Source organism: Annulohypoxylon maeteangense (assembly GCF_022496945.1).
Source record: "Annulohypoxylon maeteangense strain CBS 123835 unplaced genomic scaffold GGS22scaffold_6, whole genome shotgun sequence".
NCBI classification, from domain to species: domain Eukaryota; kingdom Fungi; phylum Ascomycota; class Sordariomycetes; order Xylariales; family Hypoxylaceae; genus Annulohypoxylon; species Annulohypoxylon maeteangense.
The window spans coordinates 213,068-238,839 of record NW_025953253.1 but is presented as its reverse complement, the minus strand read 5'-3'; the positions used below and the strand labels follow the sequence as shown (position 1 = coordinate 238,839).

General features: G+C 47.2%; 4 protein-coding genes across 4 annotated transcripts; 3 read left to right on the top strand and 1 right to left on the bottom strand.

Annotated features, from left to right (window-relative positions):
- Window positions 1–6,217: 6,217 nt before the first annotated feature.
- On the top strand, window positions 6,218–7,539 carry GGS22DRAFT_187203 (uncharacterized protein; the record flags this gene model as incomplete). Its single annotated transcript, XM_047964554.1, has 2 exons — window positions 6,218–7,333; window positions 7,402–7,539. The coding sequence occupies 2 exons, from the start codon at window positions 6,218–6,220 to the stop codon at window positions 7,537–7,539; spliced, it is 1,254 nt and encodes a 417-aa protein (XP_047819806.1).
- Window positions 7,540–15,237: 7,698 nt separating this feature from the next.
- On the top strand, window positions 15,238–17,364 carry GGS22DRAFT_122157 (Endonuclease/exonuclease/phosphatase). Its single transcript, XM_047958259.1, has 4 exons — window positions 15,238–15,877; window positions 15,991–17,132; window positions 17,184–17,295; window positions 17,348–17,364. Exons 1-2 carry the CDS (start codon window positions 15,449–15,451, stop codon window positions 17,125–17,127), a joined length of 1,566 nt encoding a protein of 521 aa, XP_047819805.1. The 5' UTR covers window positions 15,238–15,448; the 3' UTR covers window positions 17,128–17,132; window positions 17,184–17,295; window positions 17,348–17,364.
- GGS22DRAFT_122153 (heterokaryon incompatibility protein-domain-containing protein) lies at window positions 17,313–19,658 on the bottom strand. Its single transcript, XM_047958258.1, has one exon. It carries the CDS (start codon window positions 19,401–19,403, stop codon window positions 17,499–17,501), a length of 1,905 nt encoding a protein of 634 aa, XP_047819804.1. The 5' UTR covers window positions 19,404–19,658; the 3' UTR covers window positions 17,313–17,498.
- A 2,349-nt stretch (window positions 19,659–22,007) lies between these two features.
- GGS22DRAFT_159482 (Ctr copper transporter) lies at window positions 22,008–23,990 on the top strand. The gene is made up of 2 exons (XM_047960794.1): window positions 22,008–23,134; window positions 23,197–23,990. The coding sequence occupies exons 1-2, from the start codon at window positions 22,665–22,667 to the stop codon at window positions 23,300–23,302; spliced, it is 576 nt and encodes a 191-aa protein (XP_047819803.1). The 5' UTR covers window positions 22,008–22,664; the 3' UTR covers window positions 23,303–23,990.
- Window positions 23,991–25,772: the final 1,782 nt, after the last annotated feature.

Sequence of the window (25,772 nt, the reverse complement as noted above, 5' to 3'; positions counted from 1 at the left end):
GATAAGGTACCGGCCTTCATCTTAGTGGTCTGGACGTTTTTGGTTTCACTGCATGCTACTTGTTACCGACGTAGTATGTCTTTCGGAGACTTCTTACATCCGTCCCTACTATTAACTGCCCAGGTGCTCTGTGCTGGCCCCGGCTCACATCGAGCGACTCACCGGCATCCCGATACAACACGAGAGAATTTCAATAAACGGGTCCAAGCTTAAGGAACTGCTGGATGACGGGTTACACAGGCACAAAAAATCTACCTATTTGCCTACCTACCTGCCTACCTACCCATACCTGTCCTGCCGCTACGTACTAGGTATGTAGGCAAGTACTTAGACTTGAAACTTGATTGGAATCCAACCAGACGAATCCCAATGAACATTCACCACCCCATCCAATCTCCCAGGTCGTCTGGATACCTATTGATTACCTTGAGGCTTGGAGGTCTCATCCAAGGAGGAAACCTATGCTCCGGAACGATACCCCGGCCCCGGACGTTATTCGCAAGGCTTCGCACACGTCGACTAGACGAGAAATTCATATCTAGATGAGATGAGATGCGGTCCCATCTTGTGTACGGTATGCAGCAGCTGCCGAAAGGATTTGGTTTCTGCTTCTGAGTTCGCGCCACCGGCCCTACCCGGTTGCTGCGGTTCCATTTTCATACAAAGATTCGAATGTCAAGGGAGAGGGAAGTTGGGAACCGCTCATCTATCCCTTAGGATTGGCAATACCCTCGAAGCTTGAAACCCAATTCAGGCGAATGACATTCGGGGTTCGCATCGGTCCCGACTCGCCCATATTTAGTCGAATGGCAGGGTTATCATCCCTAAGAATGCTGACCAATCAGGATTACCTAGGTACATATTTCAGCTCTGCAACTCCAGTCTCCAGTACCGTCGCGGTCGGCATGGTGAGGTCAGACCCTCGATGAATGGCAGCGGAATATGTCTAGGTAGGTACCTAAGTAGGTGGTGACACGAGAAGAATCCGTCGATTACCATCCTAACTATCAGAACAAGAGGAATTGCTAAAAATGGATTAGATTCCAGGTATTACCGTGCCATCCAGATCATGCACATACAAACCACCCGAGCACCGAGTTTGTGTCTTAGAGAGAGAGAGGCTCTGATACCACATCTGGGAGATTGGCCCGTACTATGCCAACCTAGTAAGTCAGATTCAGATTTGTACCTACCTGCCCAGCTACCTAAGCGCTGCGCGCGAAGTACGGATTACAATCTGGTAAGCTCTGTCGATTTTATCTGTTTACACGGTGAGCTCCGAAAGGGATGTAAGTTTAAGAAGAACTTTTGGGAGAGTAAGGAAAGAAACGCACGATTCTCGTCAAAAATTCCCTGAACCAGGCAAGGCTCTAACGACACAATACCTGATCTTTTCTACTACGTGTTTACTGGCCTACTGGTCTAGTACCTACCTACCTAGTAGGTACCTCTTAGTTGGGCACGTCCTGTAACGTGTTGTGGGGGGTTAAATCCTGGCTTAAGGCGCAGGGTAAGCGTTTACCCCTCGAGAGACAGAAAAAGCAAAAGTTGTAAGCTCTCTATTATTACCAAGAATATCTCATATGAATGAGCGACGTAAGTATGCTTTACCGCAACACAACAGAATTCCGAGGTGGATATACATACATACAATACTACCTAGTATCCATGGATCTAAAATGGAATACTAGGTAGTATAATACACCCTGGTTGCGGCGATTGCGGGGTTTTCCTTAATCGAAGAAATCCCAGCGAACGACTGACCCTGGTTCTCGCGCGCCTCGACGCCTTGTACCTACTCTCCTATGCCAATGCTAATGCCAATGCAAATTCGCACACGGCAGCGTTAGCCTCCAACAACGGGGTGTAACCTAATTGCTTCTGGTTCCAGGGACTTTCCCTGCAACAACGGCATACGCAAGCATTTATTGGGATAAATGATCGAACCTAACAGATCGCCCCGATGACATTCGATGCAGGTAGAGGATTGAACGGGATCCTGTCGTTTCTCCCTTCAGCCCCCCTTTAGACGTCACGAGCCCAAGCGGGCCGCTATATCCCAAATCGTTGATATCGTCGATATGTTACCGATGAGGCTCTTTCGGCATGGCAATCCTACCCTATGCTAGGAATATTACGTGCTTCTTTCATATACGCACACTTGCGTACATGTCCGTAATTTTATAAGATCATCTGGCGAAGAAGAGGTGGCTTGCATTGACACCATTCAAGTGCCACGCAGTCTGCAGTAATGCCAGCGCGGAGCACATGCATTGCCAAGTATGTACATGGTAGACTCGCAGTCGTCCGATCGATGTTGGGGGAGAGTCCCTACCTAGCAGCCTACGTATAGAAGATCACATCATGGATTGTCCTCAACCATTGTCTTATTCCACCAATTCGAACGTCGTTATCAACCTGCGTATTTACAATTAAGGCTTGGACGCTATAGACATAAGGGTTCTCTCCTTCAATTCACGTGGGGCACCAGAGAGAAAGTAGTACAGACTGGCCAGCTTACCGGCTTAAATTTGCACCAAGCCGCTAGTGTCGCCGACCATTCATACGAAAGGCAATCTTCTATATCTAGATCTCTATATAACCCGGGAAGATGGGATGACTAGATCGACTACCGCGTAGGGAGATAGGTAGGTAGTATTTAACTCCAAAGTAACAGCAGCCTCATAACTTTATTCCCGTTTTGCGCGCGCGTAAAAGTCTAGTAGCATCAAATAGACAGCTGAAGATTGATTATTAGGTACACCATCATCGAATATGTGCCAAGACAATAAGTTTGAAGCGAGCTGAGCAATTCAGAAGACGGCGAAATGCTTGGGACGGTAATTATACCTATTCATCCGTTTCAATAGGTAATCTTTTACTTTTATATCTTTCTATACTACTAGGTACCAATATGCCTACTTCGCGATACTCACATTGGCAAACCGTCGCGCATGTCGGTAGCGGTAAGCTTATGCGTGTAACTTTACCTGTCATGCTACCATGTACATTATTGATGGAAATGACTGAACCATGGAAGTAATGATAAGCAACGCTACCTATATCTAGTTAGGTATTCATCATCCCGAATACCACTGGACATACCCCTTTTTCCCAATCTCTTCTTAGGTCTGGTCCTCGCAGGGGATAATGAGATTCAAAACGTGATCGACCAAACATAGGTCCTATGCGTTTAGACCTTCGTGTCTAAGTATTCACCATAGGCCGGGCCGGTGAGAAGTAAAGAAAGCACGCGAGGCCTACTAGGCCTACCACGTTAACGGAAGACCCTAGTCGTGGACACACGGCCGAGATCAGCACTCTGAGAGTCCCTGTCATGGAATGCATTAGCGCAAGAACGGCAACAGGGGATAGCGGAAGGGTTGCCCCCCTGTACATCATTTAGAACCCCAATTCTAACCCCATCTGCCCCATCTCGTCATGTCCATCACTACAATCGGCCAGGAGCTGAGCTTTTTCAGGTCTTCTTAGTGTTCAGCTGTATTTCCCGTAAGCACGGGAACATTTCTCAATTACTGAGTTTAGAAGGTATAATAAGATAGAGTACCGGTGAAGATGGGGGGCTTTTTTAAAATCAATAAAACATTATTCCGTGTCTCTAGTTTACTAAGTAGTTTAGCTTGGTCTAGCTGAGCTAGGAAACGCGGGAAGTCGGACGACTTGATGACAGGATTAGGTTAGGTACTTCAAATACTAGGTACATAGTACTTTTCTATCGTATACTATAGTAACCCTGATAAATACATATCTCGACCTTATGTAGATATCTAGGTACCTAGTAACACACCCTTTCCATGTACATTAGGTACCTACATGCGGTAACAATAGCACCTGACAGTAACAAAGTGTTTACCCCGATATCTACATGTGACATTGGACATAACTTCGTAATGGACCGATGTCCAAACTAGCTAGAAGGGCCAATAAATTAATCGTAATATAGGTAGGCAGTAATGACGACCCGGGCATTAAGAGCATCCCGGGATCTTGGGTGCATGGAGCTTTTAGAGGGGCGAAGAGCGGGTGCTAAGTTCAAAATCGTAAATGCTGAACAGGGAGCCAGGTTGCGAGGTTGTAAAGTTGCAAGGTTCTGGCCTCTAATTGTCTTTCCCTACATAAATCTAGCTAAGTACTTGGGTACTTACACTTTGTAGCTGTATTCCCCCTTGAACTCGAACATCCTCCTTTCATTACTTTGGTAAAGGAACACCCCAGAGGCCACACTTTCCCAAAGACACAGTACATATTTTATTTTATTGTACCTTCCTTTACAGCTCTTTTCTATTCTGACTCTGTGACTTCTTTCATCCCCAATTGGTGACCAAAGTTCACTCTTTCCTTCTCACTAAGATTACTCCTAGGGGCATACCTACCAAATAAGATAAATGTACATAGGGTATGTATGCTCTCTTGCGTCGAAACGCCCCGGCCATTGGAAGTCAAGATCCTACATAGATGTCGGCATTAGCACAGCCATTGTGCATATGCGTTGGTAATCTAGGTCATCTAGGTCACCTGCGTAGCAGACTTATTACTCTTTTAGCCCACGTGCTTAGTGCTCTGGTTTATTTAGTACTGCCCCAGATCGAGCAAGCCACCGTCCGTAGTCGACGAACGCTTCGTTATCCCTCTGGTAGTTTCTTTAACGGTTGACAACACAAGTCTCGAGTACCGGATCAACAATATCGGCAACGTTGAAGTCAAAAACCAATTCACCGTACAATACCTAAGATTTGGCTGCTCTAAGGCACGAATAAACTACCAGGATAAACTAAACTACACATGTAGATACTTACGCGTGTACAATTTACGTGGTATGTAGCATGTGGTGAATGGTAGTATTCAAGTATCCATGTACCGGAGCCAGAGCGCCTTCAACTGGGACGAAACCAACACTTAAGCAAAGTTTCCGCTGAAACTCTCCAGTCCACATGGAATAATTTACTTAGGGTAGGAACTTGAGAACTTGGGAACCTAGGTACATACTAATGTAAACCCACGCGCCTCTTCCGTCTTTCTTGCCCCTCTCTATCAGCTTTACACTCCTAAACTGCATATATGCACAACCGGGTAGCAGGTTCAGCCCATGGAGCTAGTCTGGGGTGATGGATTGATACGCTGTACGTACTAGCAAACCCCCGGTCCCTACCTACATCTTCTTAACTTACTACAACAAGATCCCTCCTCGCTAGAAATAAATAAAACGATAGAGACTTAAAATAAGAAATAGCTCTAGCCCCAACCAAAACCACAAGAGACAGACAACCCATGAAGGGCCAGCCGAAAAGAAAAGAAAAATCAGAATCAAAATCAGAATCGATTAAAAGCTGTCCTCTCCCCCAAGAAGCTAAAATCCGACCTAGGAACGGTTACCTCTTCCTAAGCGTCCTAAGCATCCTAAGCAAGGGTTTGGCCAATTCATCCAATAGAGTATATAATTCGAAGGGCGCCTCCCGGCAAGCCATTCTATGATCGACGTCTCCACTTCTAACCTCCCCATACAAGCTGGCGCGAGCTTATTTACCTATCAAGGGACCTCCTTCCTCCACATCTTTAAGGTAATCCAACCTAGAGCTTAAGTTTATTACCTACTTTACCTCCAAGTCTTAAGACTTCAGAAGTGCCTGTCAGAACTTTGGTCTGGGGTTTTTCGTCCCCAAACCATAATATTCGACGGCAGTGGCGCTCTAGTTTTCCCTAACCGCTAACTCTATCACGGCAATAGCAAATCCCAGTACCGAGTTAACAGACGATTTAACGTACAATACGAATCTACACAAAACCACACAAAACAAAACTAAACGGCCCTAATTGTCATTAAAACCGAATATCAGGACGAGCCTAACTACCTGTGAATCCTGATCTTATGGTAACTTCACCCCCCAAGGCTAACTTCTGTTTACGATTCTCGACCTAACTGCGATAAGCTCTACTGGTTCCAAATTATCTCAATCTCAATCTCAAGGCTTAATTCATAGTTTACGATATAGAGGTAGTTAATAGGATTCTACCTTCTACCGGAATTGGCAGATGCGTTGGAAGGCCAACGTCTTCTATCTCCAATTCCCAACCTCGCTATCTTTAAAGAATGGAAGCCGTCTCGACTAGCTTTTCTTCTCGTAGAATAGCAACACACGCACTTCCTCAATTTCATCTTCCAACTCCAACGTCTTTATTAGATATTGGACTAGCCAGTATGGGTTTCAATTTTAATTATCTCCCCGATTCGTCGTCCTCTCCTCCTTCCAATGGTGGTGATACCCCCGATAGTGATTCCCCTCCACCCGAACACCAGCTTAATAGTCCCTTTGAGCCTATTATAGAGACATATTACACTTCCTCCGAAGAGCCATACTTCTCTGACTTCAACTTTCTAACCAGCTACGCAGGAGTGCCTAGCAGTGGCACCCAAAGTCCTTCGTCGGGAGTCTACAGCGGTAACTCCCAGAATTCTTCTCCGTCAGGCCCAATTTACAGTCCTCAAGCCAGCACCTGGGCATCTTTACCGGTATCTTCGTCTTATTCGCAAAATTTGATGAATCCGGGAGGACTGATGCAGTCAAACTACGGCCGCTCGTCAACCTACTCTTCTGCTAGCCCCGCGTATCCTCGAAGTTCTCAATCTCCAGCAGACGGGCTACCGGCCCCATTTGAAAGTGGTTCTCCAGCCTATTCTCTTCCTGTTCCAGGAAGTGGAGCTGGTTACTCTAATCTGCTTTCCCAACCTTCAAACCAAACCGCGTTGCAGAATCCGATGATGACCAGCCATTCGCAAGGATCCCACCCCTCTACTCCCTCGACGACAGCTGCTCCAGACAGTTACGCGCGATCGCAGTCGGGTTCTAGTTACTACTCAGCGCCGTCGTCATCTACAGCTCACCAATCCTCTTTCCCCTCCTTTACGTCTACCCACGCCTCCTCGTCACAGACGTCCCCGACAACGGCGGGAGCCTTGCCAAGAAGCCTGACAGCGCATCATTCTCCAATGCAAGCACCGCCCTATCCAGGGCAATACCCATATTCAGGAGGCCCAGTCTTAACAAACATGACGAACCCTGGAGGGCGTATGCGGATCGTAGGTCCTATGTTATCGGGGCACCATTACCAACCACAGGGACAGTTGATGGGAGCGCATTCAATGTATTCTAGACAGACCGTTCAACAACAAGAGCGACCCTTCAAGTGCGACGAATGCCCCACGCAATTTAACCGCAACCACGACTTGAAGAGGCATAAGAAGATCCACCTTGCAATCAAACCCTTTCCTTGTACCTTCTGTGACAAGAGCTTCTCGAGAAAAGATGCCCTCAAGGTTGGTCAAATCCCCCCGTTTTCTGTGATTTGCCCGAATCAAGTGGAGGTCATGCTAATATTTAATAGCGGCATAGACTCGTTAAAGGTTGCGGAGGCGGAACTGATTCTCCCGGCGATGGAAACAATAAATCCCCTTCAGATGATCCGAACGTCGGACCCACTGACCCTCCGAGTTCAGAATTAATTAAGGAGGAACCGGCATGAAACCCTACGTTAATAACGTCTTATTACGGTTGACGCGTTGTCCCGAGCGAAGTCACCGAACAAATGCTACGTTGAAATTGGAAGGGTACAGGGGTACTTCACGAATGGTGGTCATTGCACATTGCATCTACGACAGGATATTTTTATAACGAGCGAAAATGGCAGGATACGGGAAAAGAATAGGTCCTCGGAGTCAACGGTTATGGATTTTGCGGACGGGCACGACTAATGCTCCACGATACCAAAGTCACGGCATAGTCCCCACTAGGTTATATAGGCGGGTTTGGCAATTCGGGTTTTTTTATGCTGTTTCTTTCTGTCGACGTTGTGGTTATTCTCGAATCCATCCTCGCAACATCGGGGGAATACCCACTACCGGCCAGTTTGGTCTACACGGCTGGTTGACAACGAAGAGGACTATATTGTGTTTCTGTTATTTCTTTTGTTTCTCGGACCGGCCTGGGCGGGATATATTGCCTTCGGTTGGTGGGTTAGATGGATAAGCATCGAATACGCATCCCTACGAGCCGAGACGAGCTGATGGGAGGGTTATACGGTTAGGACAGCATTCCCCAGGAACAATCATTGGGCGGATACTCTGTCATGAAAGGGCTTTTGGCAAATTGGGAAATCACTCGGACTAACTCCCTAGCAACAACAGCAGGGATGACGTGCGTTGAATTCACGACAAGCAATTCTGTATATTTGGCGAACGGGGAGTGGTGTATGATACATGGACAAGATAGACTACGGTTGCTTTACGGGTTGGAATTGTGATTGAGAATTCTCCTGTTAAGGTTGTTTACTTAGGTATTCTTGTCGGGGCAAAGAGGTCAATTGTTTCTAGGTCCTCCTACCTTTTTTATCATGTTGATACCCCCGTACGCGCGCACTTTATGTAGCTTGTTTCTTTTTTTCGCGTAGGCAACGTGAAATGTCGCAATAGCAGACAGCACTAGCGGTAGACATCACAAGTCCGTTTCCCCATTCAGGGGTAGCCATAAGATCGTTTTCTCTATGCCATATATTCCTATGATTTGTTCGATACTATTGGATGAAATTTATACTGGGCATACTACATGTAAATACCGCCGTTATAATTTCGTTATCGCGTCATTATTCAACATTAAATTTGATAGGGGAGTTGCTTGCAGTTGCATCGTGAGGTGCATAATCACTTTATAAAATACCCATTTTCGAAGCTTTTTAGGGGGGAACAGCCTAGCTACTTCGACGAAAACGTGGCATTTGGCTGGAAAGACTAAATTGCCCAATTCACGGCAACGATGTAACATCATGGATCTTGTTAACGTGCAAGTGTTAATAGCATAAAATATACTTTAATAGTTTGATAGTTTAATAATTCACGAGACCCCAAAAACTATTTAGCCACATGGCAATCTACATTATGCCTGCCATTAACCTTAACCTTAATTATTAAGCTTGAACGTTAATACCCTATTGGGTACTATCTAGGTACCTAACTATAGGTATTTTACTTCATAACTTTACATATGTGGCTTGTAGGGTTTGGCTACCGGGACCTAACCAAACTGACTATTGGTTTCAAGCTACCGATTTGGATACTGAAATACATCATACACGATTACAAAATGAAGAGATGCATATAGACTCTACTAGTAAGTTGTACAACGATGCTAATCCTTGGGTACTTGAGACCAGTTCACCACATGGCCCCCCTTCTCACTAAGTACCTACCTACCCAGTAAGTACCCAAAAAGCCTAAACTGCTTTATTGAATCTTACCATGACCCTGAGGTAGAGTACCTGGAATGGTCACGAGCAAGTCGACATTAGGAAACAATACATACACGAAAATATAGAACCCAACCTGATAGGGGAGACGGAACTGAAGACATGTACATACACGAGTCAACAGCCCCCAAAAGTGGCCCGAAAAGGGGGAGAACGTTTCGGGACACCCCGGGCCTGGGCCTTCGAATCTCGATCCAAGCCCAGCCAAGGAATGTGTCGCATCTCAGCTTCCTTGAATATCAACTGTACCTATAGTAGATACATACCTAGTCTGCTAGGTACACGTACTTGCAGTAGCAGAACAACACGCTAAGAAACTAGCACGTCCCGTGTTTCTCGAAGTTCGTTTTCTCGTGGCTTCCCCGGCCGATCCAACGGGCTATGTCACAGAGACACAAGATAAGCTAGAGCCCACTTCAACCAGTCAGCCATTCCCGTCCTCGCACCACGATGGATCGAACATGCCGATCTGAAGCCTATGAGAGGCTGGGACCGGGTAGGACTGCTTCCTTGGTTGAAGACAGTCCAGAAGCAGCTCAGTGGCTTCCTACCCTCTGCACGCTATATAAGCCATACGCGCTAAATACGCACGTAAGCATTTTATAGCAGCTCTGGCTCTTAGTGAGCCAGCGAGCCTGACTACTAGGCCGCTAGGTACCTATCAAGTCCTACACGTAGGTCATATTGCCGTCGGCTCCGAACGACCACGACGAACTACTGTTAGCATGTAGCTCCCCCCTCCCCGGACTCGATCACCTGAAATGTTTGTGGTGGCCACATGGTAAGGCTGAAGATGCTGGTCAATGTCTCTCACTAGCAGAGGCTTACCCCCTAAATCTGATTATGTGACTGATCTATTTAGGTAGGTATGATTTAATCTCTACATCATATCAATCTGGAAGTAGATAGGTGTATAGGCTTTTATGGTAAACAAACAAACAGGTAAACTTCCAAATAAATTAAGGCGTCAAAATCTCGCTCTTTCCCTTTAATTCTCCCGAGTAAAAAAACAGTATTGAAAACGAGAATCTAATCTCCCTTACGACAATTTCCATTCCAATCATTCAACAGTTCCCACTATTCCTGACCATAACATATCAATATCCATTACATAAAGCGTGTGTTATTTTACCTTGTCTTAGTTGTCATTTTTTCTTGTTAGGTAGAGTTGTGAAACCCTGACATGAAGTCCGACGCCAGGATGCTGACCAAAAAAAAAAAAGCAAATTCCCACTGGGTCCAATGGATCCAAGAGATCGCATCTATCAAGCACGATTGGATGGATTATTCCGCCGTCCTAGGACCTTCTAAGTGATGGAGGAACTAGGCAGCTACTGCGTAGGTAAAGAACCAGGTAATAGCTTTAACTGCACTTTCTTTTCATGCCCAATGAGATGGCGCAGGAACAACGGCCACAGCTAATATTACATGACTGATCATATTTCAAAGTACCGCACGACGCATGATACACGATACCATCTACAATTGGATGTCGCGGAAATGGGGATCTTTAGGAGATAGATGGGTATTCGAAGACCTAGGGAGCTCGTGCCGTTCTTAGGAGCTGTTTGTTACACAGATAAGTTTCTTCATCTCGGTCTTCCCTCTTTGCCATACTTATCATCGTATTTCTCAACATCTACTTCAAGTATGCGCCCCGTAAAGTGAAACTGCATTTTCACACCGAAGCAAGATGACATATATCTACATACAGGTAGAGCAGGTAAGTATGCAATGAGATTGCGCCTGTCTTGAACTTCACCTTCATCTTGTATCTTGCTTACGCCGAGGGTTATATCTCCCAGCGTTATCGCCGACCAAATTAGGTTCGTGTAACGCGAAGCTTCGCGTTTCCCTCCTATTTCTGTCATCCTGTCACGCAGGATCTAGGATCTGAGCGCCCGCGATGGCCGATCCTTAGAGGAGACAAGATTCGATAATTCCAGATAATCGTGACAAATACGAAATACGGATTGCATAAGTATTAAAAAAATATACCAATAGTGATTCATAATGCCATGCAAAAGCTATAATGTGCAAATTTCGATATCCGATCCGGTCCATTGAAACTTTTGCTTCTAAAACACGAGAGAGCCTTATGCAAGACGTACAAGGTATTGTAAAAATAGCGTCAAGGATTCTGACCCCCTTTTGACCCCCACCTTAGCTATTGTTAGCGCTGATTGGGTCCCCATCGCAGATTGATTGATAATTACATAAGTTTTCAATTATGAGGTAGCAGTTAAAAATGTAATATTTTAATTGAATAAATACAAAGGTACGAGGTACTTATATTCGTGATAAATATTATTAGCGCCCGAGACTATCGACGGGGTATGCAGGGGTCAGGCCTGTCCCGCTTGATTCCGCCCGCGCGCTACGGAGGACGGGATTGGAGAAATGTTGGAGAATAAGCTTAAGCTTTCAGGGTCAAAATAGGGGAGGGGAAAGAGAAAGGGGCTGAATCTAAATCTCAAATCTCAAATCGCAAATCTTGGAATCTGGAGTTCCATTCGCACAATCCCCGTTACGTTGTATTATGTAGCCGCGGGGGAACGCCTCACCTTCCTAGAAGGGGTAGTTCGATCAACGTCCGTGAGATGAACGCATCGTCCCGCCTTACCTAAAAGAAGAGGGTGGCTTCCGTCTGCCGGCACGGCGTTTCCCATTCGGGGAGCCATGTCCGCGAGAACGGCGAATCGCGGTGACGTTATATCGCATCCATGGATTACCGCAAAGCAGGTCTCGCAGTAACCCGGTCACCGATGAGATCTGTTGCTACCTACCATCATTACCTAGCTGCCTAGTATCATCATCATCAATTTCATACCGTTCATCATCAGATTTCCTTTTACTCACACATCCATGACGATCAACTAGAAACCAATATATCAAAACCGCTGTGCCCCTGAGGAGGCTCTCTCCGGGGACTAGGTACGGAGAAATTTCTCACTGGGCAGAGTACGGTTTCAAGTGAGACGAGCGCAGCGATGAGAAACCGGGCCTCGGTTTCCTGCCAACCAGATCCAGAGAGCGCTGGGCTCGAGGTGTCGTTAAATTAGACTCGGGTGTCCCGTTCTCGTCGCGCGACCCCATCCCGGCTCCCCTCGGCTCTCTCGGACGGGTGCGCTTCGTTGCTGTCAGACCCAAGCTTGGTAGACTGGTAACCGACAAGGACATCCATATGTACCGAGCCGTCGCGCCGAAACGGCTCGGGAACGCGGGGTATTCGCAACCCGCAACTTAAGGGGATACCTAGGGTCAGGTAGAGTACATATCAGATCATATCATATCAGATGAGATGGATGCAATGAATGTATGCACGCATCCGCAAACCAAGACAACCAACCTAACTCGACTTAACATGTGTTGTAGGCTAGGACAATCGCTATCTATTTACTTGCTTACAAACCTACCTAGCAGGTACCTACCTCCTAGACAATCCCGTCGCGGGCGAACCTAGGGCGAAACGCCGACGGTTCGCACAACACCCGTCGTCACACGTCCCGTCCGCTCAACCCCCCTATCCCTGACAGCCGCAGCAGCAGCAGCAAGAGAAAAAAAAGGTTTCTGTGTTTTGTGTCTCGCCTTGGAGGCGGGATCCCGCAGCGCAGGACATATACACCTACCTACCTAGTACCTATGTATACCAAAGATAGGTACCTATATAAGTATGTAGGTACTTATGTATGTACACGGGTTACGGGTATGATACCGGTACCGGTTCATCGAACACAAGTACAAAGACCAGAGGGGGGAGCAGAGGAAAATAATCGCCGAGAGACAATCCGCTGCGCACGACAGGTGTGGGAAACGCGCCTTACTTGTCCGACCTCTGTTGAGATGATGTCTGCTTCTGGTGCGCGGCTTAGCTTGGCTTATGTCGGCGCTGGTTGGGGAGGCTTGTATGTACCTAGCTAAAAGTAAGTATGACAGGAAGAGTTGGGAAACACAAGATTGGGTCTTTTTTTTGGTGCGCGTGAAGTGTTGTTTTTTCTTTGGGGGTGGGTTTGGCGCGAGGCCGACGATGGGTACTGCGCGTACCGAAAGCTCGTCGATCCTTTCTGCGTTAGGGCGTTCTGCAATGATTGGAGGCGGCGTAGGGGGCGTGGTGGAGAGCAGGGCGCCGAGCACGGGAGCTTGCAGCTCGGTAAGTTGTAGGGATCTTTTTTTTTTTTTTGGTTCACGCTTTCACTTCGGCGGCGGCGTAGGGGGCGTGCGATCGGTGCGCGCGTGAGATGCTCGTGATGCTTGTGAAGAGCTAGGCATCTGATGTACCTACCTAAGGCACTAATCTCATGTTACCGTCCCCCCGTACATCGTCGGTCTCGTGGGGAGGTGGTGACGCGGTCTTCCAATATCGTTAGGTATGTCTCTCGTCTAGTTGGAGATTTCACTGCTGTGCGTGTGGAGTATCGAGTTCCTAAAGGTGCGCGACTAGGCAGGCAGGTAATGTATGTCTCTGTTCTATTCTTCAACGCGCATAGGGGCGGCTCTGCGTCGTCCTACGATACCGGTAAAGGTAAGCAGATCGTGGCGAGCACTCGCGCATCACTTCCGAAGGATGATATTTCTTCCAGGAACCACAACTCTCAGCGCGCACGAAACACTTACGGTGGAGGCTCGGCAATGTGGCGGCTGGTGTCACGACAGCGGCTTGAAGGGTTGGCAACTACGCCATCTTCAACGTTCGCCGAGATGGTTCGGCGCGGGTTACTTGCGAGGCCGAGATGTATCGCCGTGGGGGATTGATTTGATGGCATGTCATACTTGCTGTCGATTAACCCTTCTAGTTGCATAGAAGAGCCTCTAGGTATGTGACAGATTCAGTGATGGTGGATGCTAGCCATTTACGCGGCCCGTGATTTTGATGCGGTATGACCCCGAGTCCACGATACGGCATATAATCAGATTCCACTGCAGTAGTTCGTTCTTATACCGCACTTGTCTTCCACTCTGCAGCCGCGGAAACTCCACCGCTGGGAAATTCGACCACATTTCCTATTTAGGCATGTTCTAGCTATCTGCCTGCTTCTAGATCAGCGCCGTGATGATCACATTATATCGAGTTCGAGTTTGATGTTAATTGTGTCATTCCTTCTTCGGAACCCAGACATCTGTCACCTTTCTATTTCTTACACTCAACAATCTGATAAAGGGGGCTAATGCAGTTATTCAGAGATCAATTAGTAAGCTGGTTCGTGATATCCACGGCTTTCCGTTTTTGGCCCCCAACATGCGGGCGGTCGTCTCCGCTGCTTTTCGCACCGCGCGATCACGAAGACTTCTCTATATCGGAAGCCTCCGGATATCTAACCTCGGATACTCCTTCCCGAAGCCTTCAGTTCAATACTAGGTATATACGAGATGCTTGGTAGTAGACCTTGCAAGGTCGGCATTGCTTCATGACATCGAGACAGTAGAGTGAGCCGTATATCATCATATTATCATATCATCCTTACCAGATGCCTATTTGGTTGCTGGTCTTGGTGTCTCTCGTGCGAGAACGAGAATAATTCGGCCGATCGGAAGATTGATGATCATTATAATCACTCGCTGTATCAGGTATAATCGAGGCACATCTAATTGAGAAAGTGCACGATGCCATCTGCTCTCCCTCAAGCCAACTAGGGTACCTAGGTAGTAAGATGGCTTCCACGATAGACATCGTAGAGGTTGAATGGTTTGACCCGAATTCGCTTGATCAGGTTGGGAACTTTTGAGGATTTGACTATGTCGAACACGTCCCTTAAATTTAACCAGGGTGGATCTCCTCTTGTGAAGTTTTTCGGCTCCACACCATATGCCCCTATTTCCACAGTCTGGAGAGTCAAGAGTGATGGCTAGATCAAGCCGAATTGTGTAGATTCAAGTAGATTACCAGTTGTCTATGCTCAATTCGGATTCGAGAAGTAAAAGTAACTCGAATTTTGGACTGAATTGACCTATGTAGAAGACTATAACGAGACCTGCTAAAGCAGTTTAGGCAAATCCAATCGCAAAGTTTTTCCTACTAGGTACATGGGGTAGGCGGGGATCAGGCAGGTTCAGCTCTCATTTCCCCTGTATACCAGCGCCTACGATTCAGCCGCCAAATAATGGAGCAGGCAAATTTCTCCCTGTCTGCTTCGAGATGGCTGGCGTCGATTGCCTCCCCGAAGAAATCAACGTTCTCACCTTGAACTGCTGGGGCATCCCATACGTGTGCCCAAATCGATCTGATCGTCTCGAGGAAATCGGGCGACGTATTGTTAAGAGTAACCCCCAGCCGCATATCGTTGGCCTACAAGAATGCATCTCCAAGACAGATTTCGAGCATATCCAGCAAGAGACACGCAGCATCTTGCCATACTCTAAGCAATACTTCGCCGGACCGCTCGGGACAGGGCTGGCTCTTCTATCACGATGGCCCATTGAAGAAATCTCGATAACTCGATACCCCCTGAATGGCTCTCCGACAGCTCTCTTCCATGGTGACTGGTACGCGGGTAAAGGCGTTGCCTACGCCAAAGTCCGATACGGCAAGGAGCCGGACAACATAATTGATGTCTTCAACACGCACGTAAGCCTTTAACCCGCTACTAGGCATTTTGACAACCTCAAAACCACCATCATTAAGTAATATCGGTCCCAGTCGTCTTGCTTGAATTCCCTAACACGATCTCCTATTCGCAGCTGCATGCTTTCTACCCCGGCCACGAGTACCTCTGTCACCGAGTAAGCCAAGCCTGGGAACTGTCCAAGTTCCTACGGGGTGCCTCGCAACGCCGTCACGATAGGGCTCTGGTCGTTCTCCTCGGCGACCTTAACGCCGAGCCAACATCTCTTCCGTACCGCATTTTGAGGCACTTCGTCCCCGATATCCACGATACTTGGCTCCAGCATTCTCTTCGGCACAAGAAACCTCCAAAAGGCAGTCAGGGAGGTAGTAATACGCGGGAAGATGATACCAATGTCCAAAGTGGAGTTACATATGGGTCGCCGTATAACACGTGGATGTGGACTCGCGCCCAACGGGCCCGGTATCTGAGACAACCGGGAGCTCCGGTTAGCGAATTGGGTTTCCCGGCGGGGGTCGGACGAGAGCAGGTTATGCGTATAGACTACGTGCTAGCGAACGTAACTCCCCGATATCTCAAGGATATTGAGATTGGTCCATACACAGATAGGTTTGGAAGCGGGAAAGACACCGGGGGTACTAGTAAAGTCGACCAGGGCCGTGGCGTGTGGACGGTGAAATCCGCGAAAGTGGGTATGGTCGATCGACATCCAGTGCTAGGCTGCTCGTTAAGCGATCATTTCAGCGTCGAGACGACTCTTGCGTTTCAGAAGATAGGAAAGGGGGTCCCGATAAGTCGTCAACTATCGAATGAGCCCCGCGGTGCTGATCACAGGGCCTTCACAGGGCTAAAGGAAGACGCAGGCAGTGAGACTCATGTTCAAGAGCTACAAGGAGCTCTGGAATTGGGGGAGTTGCCTGGCGAGCCAAATACCATTGAGCTTCTTGACGAGATTATCCATGTTCTGGGAGAGAATAGTAAGATACTTCAACAGCGCTCTTGGTGGAGAAGGGCCAGACTGGGTGTTGCGGGAATTGTGTTAGCAGGGTCGCTAGTGGGAGTCTGGGTAGTTGGTGTACCTGGCTGGGCTCGTTTTCTACTTGCTCTTGCCGGGGCTCTGGCATCAGCTTGCGCTGCTGTTGATGCCTGGGCCGGCATATCCCTCTATCCTACTGAAACGGCGGCATTGGAAGAATTTGAGTGGGAAGTGAAAAATGCTAAAAGGAGCTGTGATAGCGTTACATCTCTCTAAGTTAAGTAAGTTTTTAGCGTGATTCGAACTCGCAGGTCTAAAGTTGATAGGTCTAGATTTATACCCCTATTCGACCAAACTCCAGTCTCTTGGCACTGAGGGAGATTGAGAACCTTGGAACCTTTAAGGCCACCGCGAGCTTATATATGTAGACTCTCAGGAGCGAAGGCACAGCCAACTCCATAACCTCAATTTGACATGTTGACTAACTCATGAATAGGAAAGGATAAAAGAGAATTTGCTAACCAGAATGTCCCACTAACCTAAACGTCCTTGCGACATCCAAGCCATGAAATCCTATCTTTTAGGTCAACCATAGTTCAACACTCTCATCCCCTTTTCTTGCAAATGGGATTTAGGCAATCTCGAAACTAATAGATCGCGATAGTTTTAGCATCCCCCAGAGTCTCATCATCCACTACATTTCCAAACATGATATCATGGACATATCCGTTTCCAATGACAGTGTAAGAAGAAAGGGATTCTAGCCTATCCCCAACCTTAGTGGGTTCTTTAATAGGTCTCAAGAAGAAAGGCGATGGTGAGCCCAACACAACATGAATCTCGTCACCAACATCCGCATCTCGGGGTCCCAGTCCAACCATACCACCCTCCGTGATGATCAGCCGACGTTGCCATAGGCACACGACGATATGGTATACCGTCTTCGAAGCCATAGACTGAAGTATGTCGTGCGATGCAAGGCTAAGGAGAGGCCCGATCATCCGAAACCAGAACCACAGCTTTCGCAATTCGGTGTAGTCCTCTGTCCTAAGCTTTCGGTAGGAGAGACCTGGCACATCGTCTTCGGCGCAGTTGTTAAGGATGGTTCTCCAAAAGACATCCTTTAGCGTGCCTTCTTCGGGAGGCTGCTCCGGCCAATCTTTAGGACTGAGCCCAGCCATATCGAGCCACTGTTTGAAGACACCAGGCGTCTTCTCCCACTTATCAAGGACTTCACACACGGTTCCAACTCTGGCGACCTTATCGACCATGAGGGATTGCGCAAGGAGAACCCCATCCTTTCCCAAAGTCAACTCCGAAGGGTCTTGGCAGTACGGCCCTGAGGCAGCAAAAGATGAGGACATGATGAGTCTCCGCTGCTCAATTATCACGCACTGCGACGGCAGCGAGCAGAAGTACGCATCGGGGACCCACGAAGGCAAGTCTGGGGTGTTCTCCGGATCTGAAGTACGAAACAACCTCTCTCCAAGGAGAAATTCCATGCCCGCTTGCTCCGATATGCACTTGAAGACAGCCTCCGTGATGGCGACATGTGGAGGGCTACCATAGTTAGGAATCAACGGACCGGCAGAACCCCAATCGTTGACGAGACCAAGGAGTCCGTAAAACAAGTCCCTCTTCTCCGTCGCCTGGAACGCGTAGAACTGTCTTCGCAGTTGGGACAGGGTCGTCGACTCGTGGTTTGCCCATTTCTCTCGCGTGGAGACGATCGGATCGACTTGCTCCTGGATAACTACGAGAGGATCAAAGCCCAACGCTCTTAGCGTCATCCGGTGTGACTTGCAACAGGTCGCAGCATGTGTGTTGAGCATCCCTACCGCTCCCACGAGAGCCTGGTAGGGCAGTTGCTCGGAGGCATAGAGGAAGGTGACCTTGCTAGGCAGGACCAACTCTTGGATGACCCAGATACGTCTCCACCAAGGAAGATCGAGGAGCTGTCCTAGGGCTTCGAAGTGGGCTTCGTACTTCTTCACAATAGCTGTTCGCTGGCCCTTAACTGCCTTGAAGCACGGGAGGTCTGGCAGGTGCTTGTCGGAAGACAACAGGCCTAGCAGTTCGATAGCTCGGACGGCGGTTGTGGATCGAACGTCTGCCTTGGGCTTTTCAGTACTTTCCCCTAGCCAGATGACGCAGTTGGTACAGCTCCTGTATATATCGCCCATCATCCCGACCTGGTGGGACTTCTCGACATTGTCGTCTTGGTTAATGCACAGAGCATCGATCCATAGCACGCGAGGGGTCGAGGGCTGTCGGAGGCGTCGCATTGCTAGCCATAGGTTATCGGTGACTTCGAAGGCTTGGCCGTCGAGCTGGATGAACTTCTTGTTCTGTCGGTCTCCCCACACGTAGGAGAGCGCCTCGTACTTCTGTTGGAAGTCGAATGGCACGACGTCGATGATACAATGGATCTCGTCGGACCAAAGGCCGGGCTGGATCGTAACGAGTCGGATATGTGGGTCTTCTGGGTCCAGGGAGTAATATAGGTGTTTTGGCTTTCCGCCGTTGATCTGCTGGCCTTGGGTAGGAGTCATGGTTGTGAAACGACGACTGCTAAAAGTACTAGACAACGAAATAGTCTCCTAGAGAAACAATAGCAGAGTGTACAAGATGATTTGTGTGATCTCTAATCTTCTCGTCCACCAGGAAAGAGTATGATGACCCCCTTTATATCGGCCTCATACTTGAAAACATACCTCATGGTTGTCCCATCTACCCCTTTAGAAATGGCTATCAAAGGAAGCACCTTGCGGCTCTTGCTACGTTGCCAGTCCGCGCCCTATTTCTCGAATAGTACGTCGTAAACAAGTTCATATGATCAACGGAGAAGTAGCACTGCATAGAGGCAATGACCGCCTTGCCTATCTCGAAAAGAGAAAGATAAGACGATGATGATGCCGCGTTTCCCGAAGGATGGCTACTTGATTCCAGCGGTGTAGTTTGGCCCCAAAGTCCCCAAGAGAGTTTAGAGAGTGATATTATGTTAAGGGCAATGTAGACGATCACTCTAACCCCTATCCGTATTTACCTACCTAAATGTTACGTCAAGCACTTCGACTATTGGCTCTATGCACTTCTTATCTTCGCAAGAGTCGACAATCTTGTCGACATAGCCATAGTCCTTGCAAAACAAACCAAAAGTATTGATTAGAATCGTCGTATAGTCTAATCTCATGAGAACCTTCTTTTGAAAACCAAGTTAGAATATTTAGAGGTATGAAGAATGAATTCTACCTATGTACGCTTAAAGAACATATCTTTCAGAAAGGGACAAACAAATAGCTACACTACACCCTTTACCCCTGAGTATCTGCCAAGTTGATTACAAAATTTATGTAGGTAGATACCTATCGATTATTTCCACGTTTGTTAAGTGAGAAAAGCTTTTTATCACATTAAAGACCTATAAAAGATTAATTCACCACTATGTCCTTGTGTGATGGACGGCCTCACGTAAGAACTATAAAGAGCCAGGGTTCGATTCGAATAGTATCCCCGAGAAGCATGGTATATCACGTTGATTGGAGAATCTTCCGGTTCGGTACTTCCAATTACAACCGTTTTCCGAAATTACTTGGCTTCCAAGGACATATAAGGACATGTCAAAGTATTTATAGCATAATCTGTTTTGAGTAATTCATTCGGCGCTACTGTATGGCCGTTTATAGTCCATCATTACGCGTTATACAATCATGGGGTATCGGGTCGTCCCGCAAACCCGGAGTCACCTATAACCATGAATCACGGTTAGGGGTCTTCTAACATAGAGTCCCCTAACCTACAAGATCTTCACAGGGCCTACTTACCTAAATAATCCAATGGTAGGGTTGTGACCGTCCTTCACGTCGTGAATGATAGGCTAGGACAAACAATTACGGGGCGTGGCAAGATATTTTACCTATCATACCTAGGTATAGACGAATTTTCTTTTTTAGTTAGAAGTTCTTGGTTTCCCAAATCCATGAAGGCGCAGATTTTCGATAAAATGTTATTTTAAGCATTGTTATTGTCTTGACGTATGCAGGTACGTACCTCCTATACCTTGTCAACGATCCAGCAACACCTAGGTCAGTCCGAGTCACTCGCCCCACACGAGTAGGTAGAGTGCCATTGCATAGGTAGACTTACCGATACGAGTCCCAGGATGCTAAACCAATTAAACAATACCTAGGTATACTCATAATGACCTGAAACATATCAGATAAACGTGCTTGTTGAAACCAGTATCTCTAAATCTCTGGCCAAATTCAGACCTTCGTTTTCTGGATACAAGGGGGCCTACCAACTACGGCATCAATTCTAAACACAATGCTTCTCTAGATGATTGATATAAGCTGAACATTACTAGCCACTTGACCCTGCCTTGAGACGGCCCGCATACTACCGTTAACCATCTACCTTGGTGTGTTGATGGGAAATGTGACGGTATGAGGGAACGTTATCAGACTTGTTAAGGGGCAAAGACGATAACCACGTGTGAGACTAGTATTCTCGACGTCAGTATCAAGAAGAGGATATTCCGTTGTTACCTATTACAGAAAAAGCATCGCAATGCCTCATGTAACGGTCGAAAAGCTTGTCTGCGCCTGAAGCAGCTGTAGGTTCCCTCCGGGTTACCTCTCAGAATCGGATTTAAGCCTCAGGATAGCATGAGAGCACATGGATATGATTGGATCCCCAAACGCTCGATGGTCTCGGTATTTATTGGGCTTGATCTGACGCCGCCTAACGGACAAGGCGACGGGCGTACATACAAGGTGATTGGTAGGGCTAGATATGTATTAGGTCGTGGTTGTAGATGAGATGCGACGGTACAAGTTCAGATGTACCTTGCAGGCTATGCAGACGGCATATGCATAGGTCCCTTGCTTAAGCCAATAAAAATGCGCAGATCAGGCTCACATGTACTAATCCGGCTTGGCACAGATATGGGTAGCCGGGGAAATGACAAGAAGCATACAATATTGAAAGGGAGGGTGCATTGTTGTAAATATTTGAACAATCGTTACTGCATGTATTTTTGGGGGCATCTTTGTTCATCGTACCTACCAAGGTTTGATAGTGGAGGCTATCACTGTACCAAGTAGATCGTAGCCACCGTTCCATGGCTCTTTTTTAAGGCCGTAAATTAGGTACCTCTGTAACCACTGTAATACCTAGTGAGACTGCCCTGAAGAAACTTTACGGCGTAGCTTGTGGTACCTGCTGTTGGAACCCCCTCGACAAAGAAAAGCAACTCGATCCCACGTCGAATTTCTACCGATTTTTACTTTCTTCCTCCCTCACTTCGTTCAAGTTGGAAGTGGACCTAGAATTTCCTATTTGTTTGGTGTCAAATCGTTCATCGGTACAAGGTGATACCTACCCATCAATCGAAGGTCACCATCAGAATACAGGTCTCATCTCTCACTCCTTTGCACGACGGTCTTTACGAATAACTTGCACGGCTTTTGACGATTCATGACCTTGAACTGAACACCAAAGTAAATCGAGGAATCTCGTCTTTTCAAGTTCGATTTGACATATCACAAAATTAATCACTCGTACAATTTTGTGATTGTACGTCCATCGTGGTCAACAAACCGTTGCACGAATAATCACGTACCTCCCTCCGTTCAACATATAACCACCACTACCAACGCTTCTTCCCCTTATCCCTTCGTCAATTTTCAACCCACCACCTAACACCCGCTTTCACTTAACGTCGCACAGCAACGATTTTACAGCACATTTCTCGTCGCTATTAATTTGCCTAATATTTACGAATACGTAAATAGAATCGAGACACCATAATAATGGCCGCAACACACCACAATATGGATATGGGAGACATGGGCAATATGGATGGTATGGATATGCCGCATTCGACTGGCATGCACATGGTCTTTCGGAACAGCATGAACACACCTCTCTACTCTGATTCCTGGGAACCAAACACCACGGGCGCCTATGCTGGAACCATCATCTTCTTGATCATCCTCGGTGTTGTATTTCGACTACTGCTTGCAGGCAAGGCAATTACGGAAGAGCGATGGCTAGATACCGAGATGAAGCGAAGATATGTTGTTGTACAGGGAAAAATCCCAGTTGCGGAACAGGTGTCTACCGACAGTCTCGGCAAGAAGATGACCCTCACCGAGAATGGTGTAGAAGAAGAGGTTATCGTAGTTCAGAAGAAGACTACCCATCTCCGTCCCTGGCGCATGTCAGTTGACCCTGTGCGAGCAGTCCTAGACACCTGCATCGCCGGTGTCAGCTACCTACTGTAAGTTGATATCATCTAACACTAGTACCTTGTCAATTTAATAGTTTCTGACCAAGGCACAGGATGTTGGCAGTCATGACAATGAACGTCGGCTACTTCCTAGCCGTACTCGCGGGCACATTCGTGGGTAGCCTACTCGTCGGCCGATTCTACAGCGCCGAGCATTAAAACGCATGATCTCATGGAAAGGAGGAACGATTGCCGGATTTTCGAGTTGCCAAGACGACTTACATTAATTTCCCACGCACGAAACGACGGCACCAGCATGAGTCGCGGTTTGCGAGTTTTAAGGACGGTATGCATTCGGTTGTTCTAGGCTGTTGATATCAGCCTGTAAACGGAAGGGAGGGGCACCCCTTATATCAGTCATCATTGCAATTCAGAGCAAGGCGTTTAGGAGGGCACGCAAGCCCACTGGCATTTGTTAAACAGACGAGATAATGTAGGGAAATTTTCGCTGACTTGATAAAGAATCCACAGTGATATATTCAACGAGCCAGTTGAAGAGATCGAGGTCCACTGTAGAAGGTATGTACCTAGGTATAATATCTACGATTATGTACCAATACTACCTACCACCAATGCCAGATGCAGAAACCCCCTCAAACCCGCTCGTCGAATCGGGAAGACAGCCCCCTGCCGTGCCCCCACGTTCCCTCCGCATCTGTCCATTGCTGTTCAGCTTGACCCGTTTCGGGACCCCAGTCCCTTCTTCCAAAGTTCCGGGTCCGAGACTCGGTCGAGATCTCCTCACGTGCGTTGGGTTGACTTCATACTACCCTATCAGTATCTCCCGTTAATCATTCCTAATAGTATGGAGCTTCCAACATTTCACCTAGGTGTGGTATACATACCCCTAAATATATACGAAAGCATACTTCCCCGTTGTATGACTACAAGATATTAAAACCCGACATCACTTGGTCATATAGGATTACAAAAGACGCGATACACAAAGACTAATAGTATAATAGTCGTATGTCTCTAAGCCAATGACGGAGTTGAAATTTGTGATGAAGCAATATATGACATCCAGAGAGACTCCTCCAGTACTGGAGGATGGCTTAAGCCCTTATTAATCAGATCCCCTATTTACAGGAGTATTCTTTGCTAAATAGCAAGACAAGACTAGAATACCCGCGCCCCTCTTTCTGGAGCTCGCATGTGGCTCAGAGTATAATGACTTCTCTCAGGCTACATGCCATTTATGGCATTCTAGGTTTTTACATTATTGCATGCCGCATAGCCTGGTTTCGTTGGGTAGCACGGTCTTGAGTACATCGTTGCAAGCCCACCTACAAGATGACATCCAAGTGGAATCTTTAAGTGATTGAATCATGTTGGCGATGAATTGCGAAACACCTTGGTGAAAACTCCCTCCTATCTTAATTATTAGAGTGAAGACTTAAGAGAGTTCGGTTCTTAAGTTTCTACGAGTTGTCTTGTGGTAGCTGGGAGATTTCAGGGGCATTGATATACGACAACGCCACCATTTGGAGTAGCTCTTGTACACCCGACCGAGTCTAAAACCTCTGCTCCAAGGACTTCGTGAAATATACCTAGGTATGTAAAATAACTTGTTCAACTTGGATTGAGCGTTAATAGGTAGGCAATTTATTATCATCACGGCGATTTCTCCAATATATAAGCAAGTTCTTATTCCTAACCCCTACGACAACTATACAGAGCAGAACTTTTTCTGGTGATACATCATACGTAATGTACCTAACTTCAAAAGAGCAGGGTTCTTCACAAGTGAATAAACAGACGAAGACAACTGGTGGAAAGGGAGAAGCCCCAAAATATGAAGTTGTCCTATCTGACCCTTCCGATAAAATGAAGCTTCTCCCGTCATTTATCTAGAAACTATAGTTCCTGCACGCATGTATAAGATCCTGCACGCAGAAACCGCCACTTGTAAAATGTAAAATAGCAATATACGCCTCATGCAAGCCATCCGGACTTCTACTCCGATCATCGCGATGTACTCATGAGTTATCACCAACCGAACAACCAGCCTCCACCCACAACCAACAACAAACCCGCAGAAACACAGAAACTATCGTATCATGCTGTCCTCGGCTTCCAAATCCAACCATCACAAAATCCACAACCCGCAAACAACCAAACCTCAGCCAAGACACGAGCCCAGAGCCCAAGCCGCTCACAAACACCCCTGTCGGTGAAGAACCGCCCAGAAGCCAAGGAGCAGCCACCACATACGCCGCAGCACAAATTTCTCCATACCAACCTATCTATCTAGAAGTTTGCTTTTCCCCTTCTCTGACCAATACCAACCTTAGAACCCATCAACCTACCTAGTACCTACCGAAGAACCTAAACCTAACATTAAAAACACTAAACCGACATCCCCTAACCTAATCAAGCACAAGAAGCATGAGCCTATCAGCGAAGTTACACAAGCTCCAACGGCCTCTTTCCCGATCTATCGTCGCGGGATAGCTCTCAGCCAATGAGCACGAACCCCCCCTTTTCCCTGCAAGCTACAAGCTTCAAACTTTAACTTTGCTACGTAAATGCACGGCTCTATCAACTGAAAAAATAGCCTATATAATAGAAGTAGGCACAGTTGCGAATCTACCTAGTAGTACGTCGGGAAGTGAGAGATGGGCGGGTA

Bases quoted from the DNA above. Each gene is read 5' to 3' on its own strand.
- GGS22DRAFT_122157 (XM_047958259.1), top strand. From the start codon at position 15,449: ATGGCTGGCGTCGATTGCCTCCCCGAAGAAATCAACGTTCTCACCTTG. The intron at 15,878-15,990 runs GTAAGCCTTTAA...TCCTATTCGCAG, and splicing joins TTGATGTCTTCAACACGCAC to CTGCATGCTTTCTACCCCGG.
- GGS22DRAFT_122153 (XM_047958258.1), bottom strand. From the start codon at position 19,403: ATGACTCCTACCCAAGGCCAGCAGATCAACGGCGGAAAGCCAAAACAC.
- GGS22DRAFT_159482 (XM_047960794.1), top strand. From the start codon at position 22,665: ATGGCCGCAACACACCACAATATGGATATGGGAGACATGGGCAATATG. The intron at 23,135-23,196 runs GTAAGTTGATAT...ACCAAGGCACAG, and splicing joins GCCGGTGTCAGCTACCTACT to GATGTTGGCAGTCATGACAA.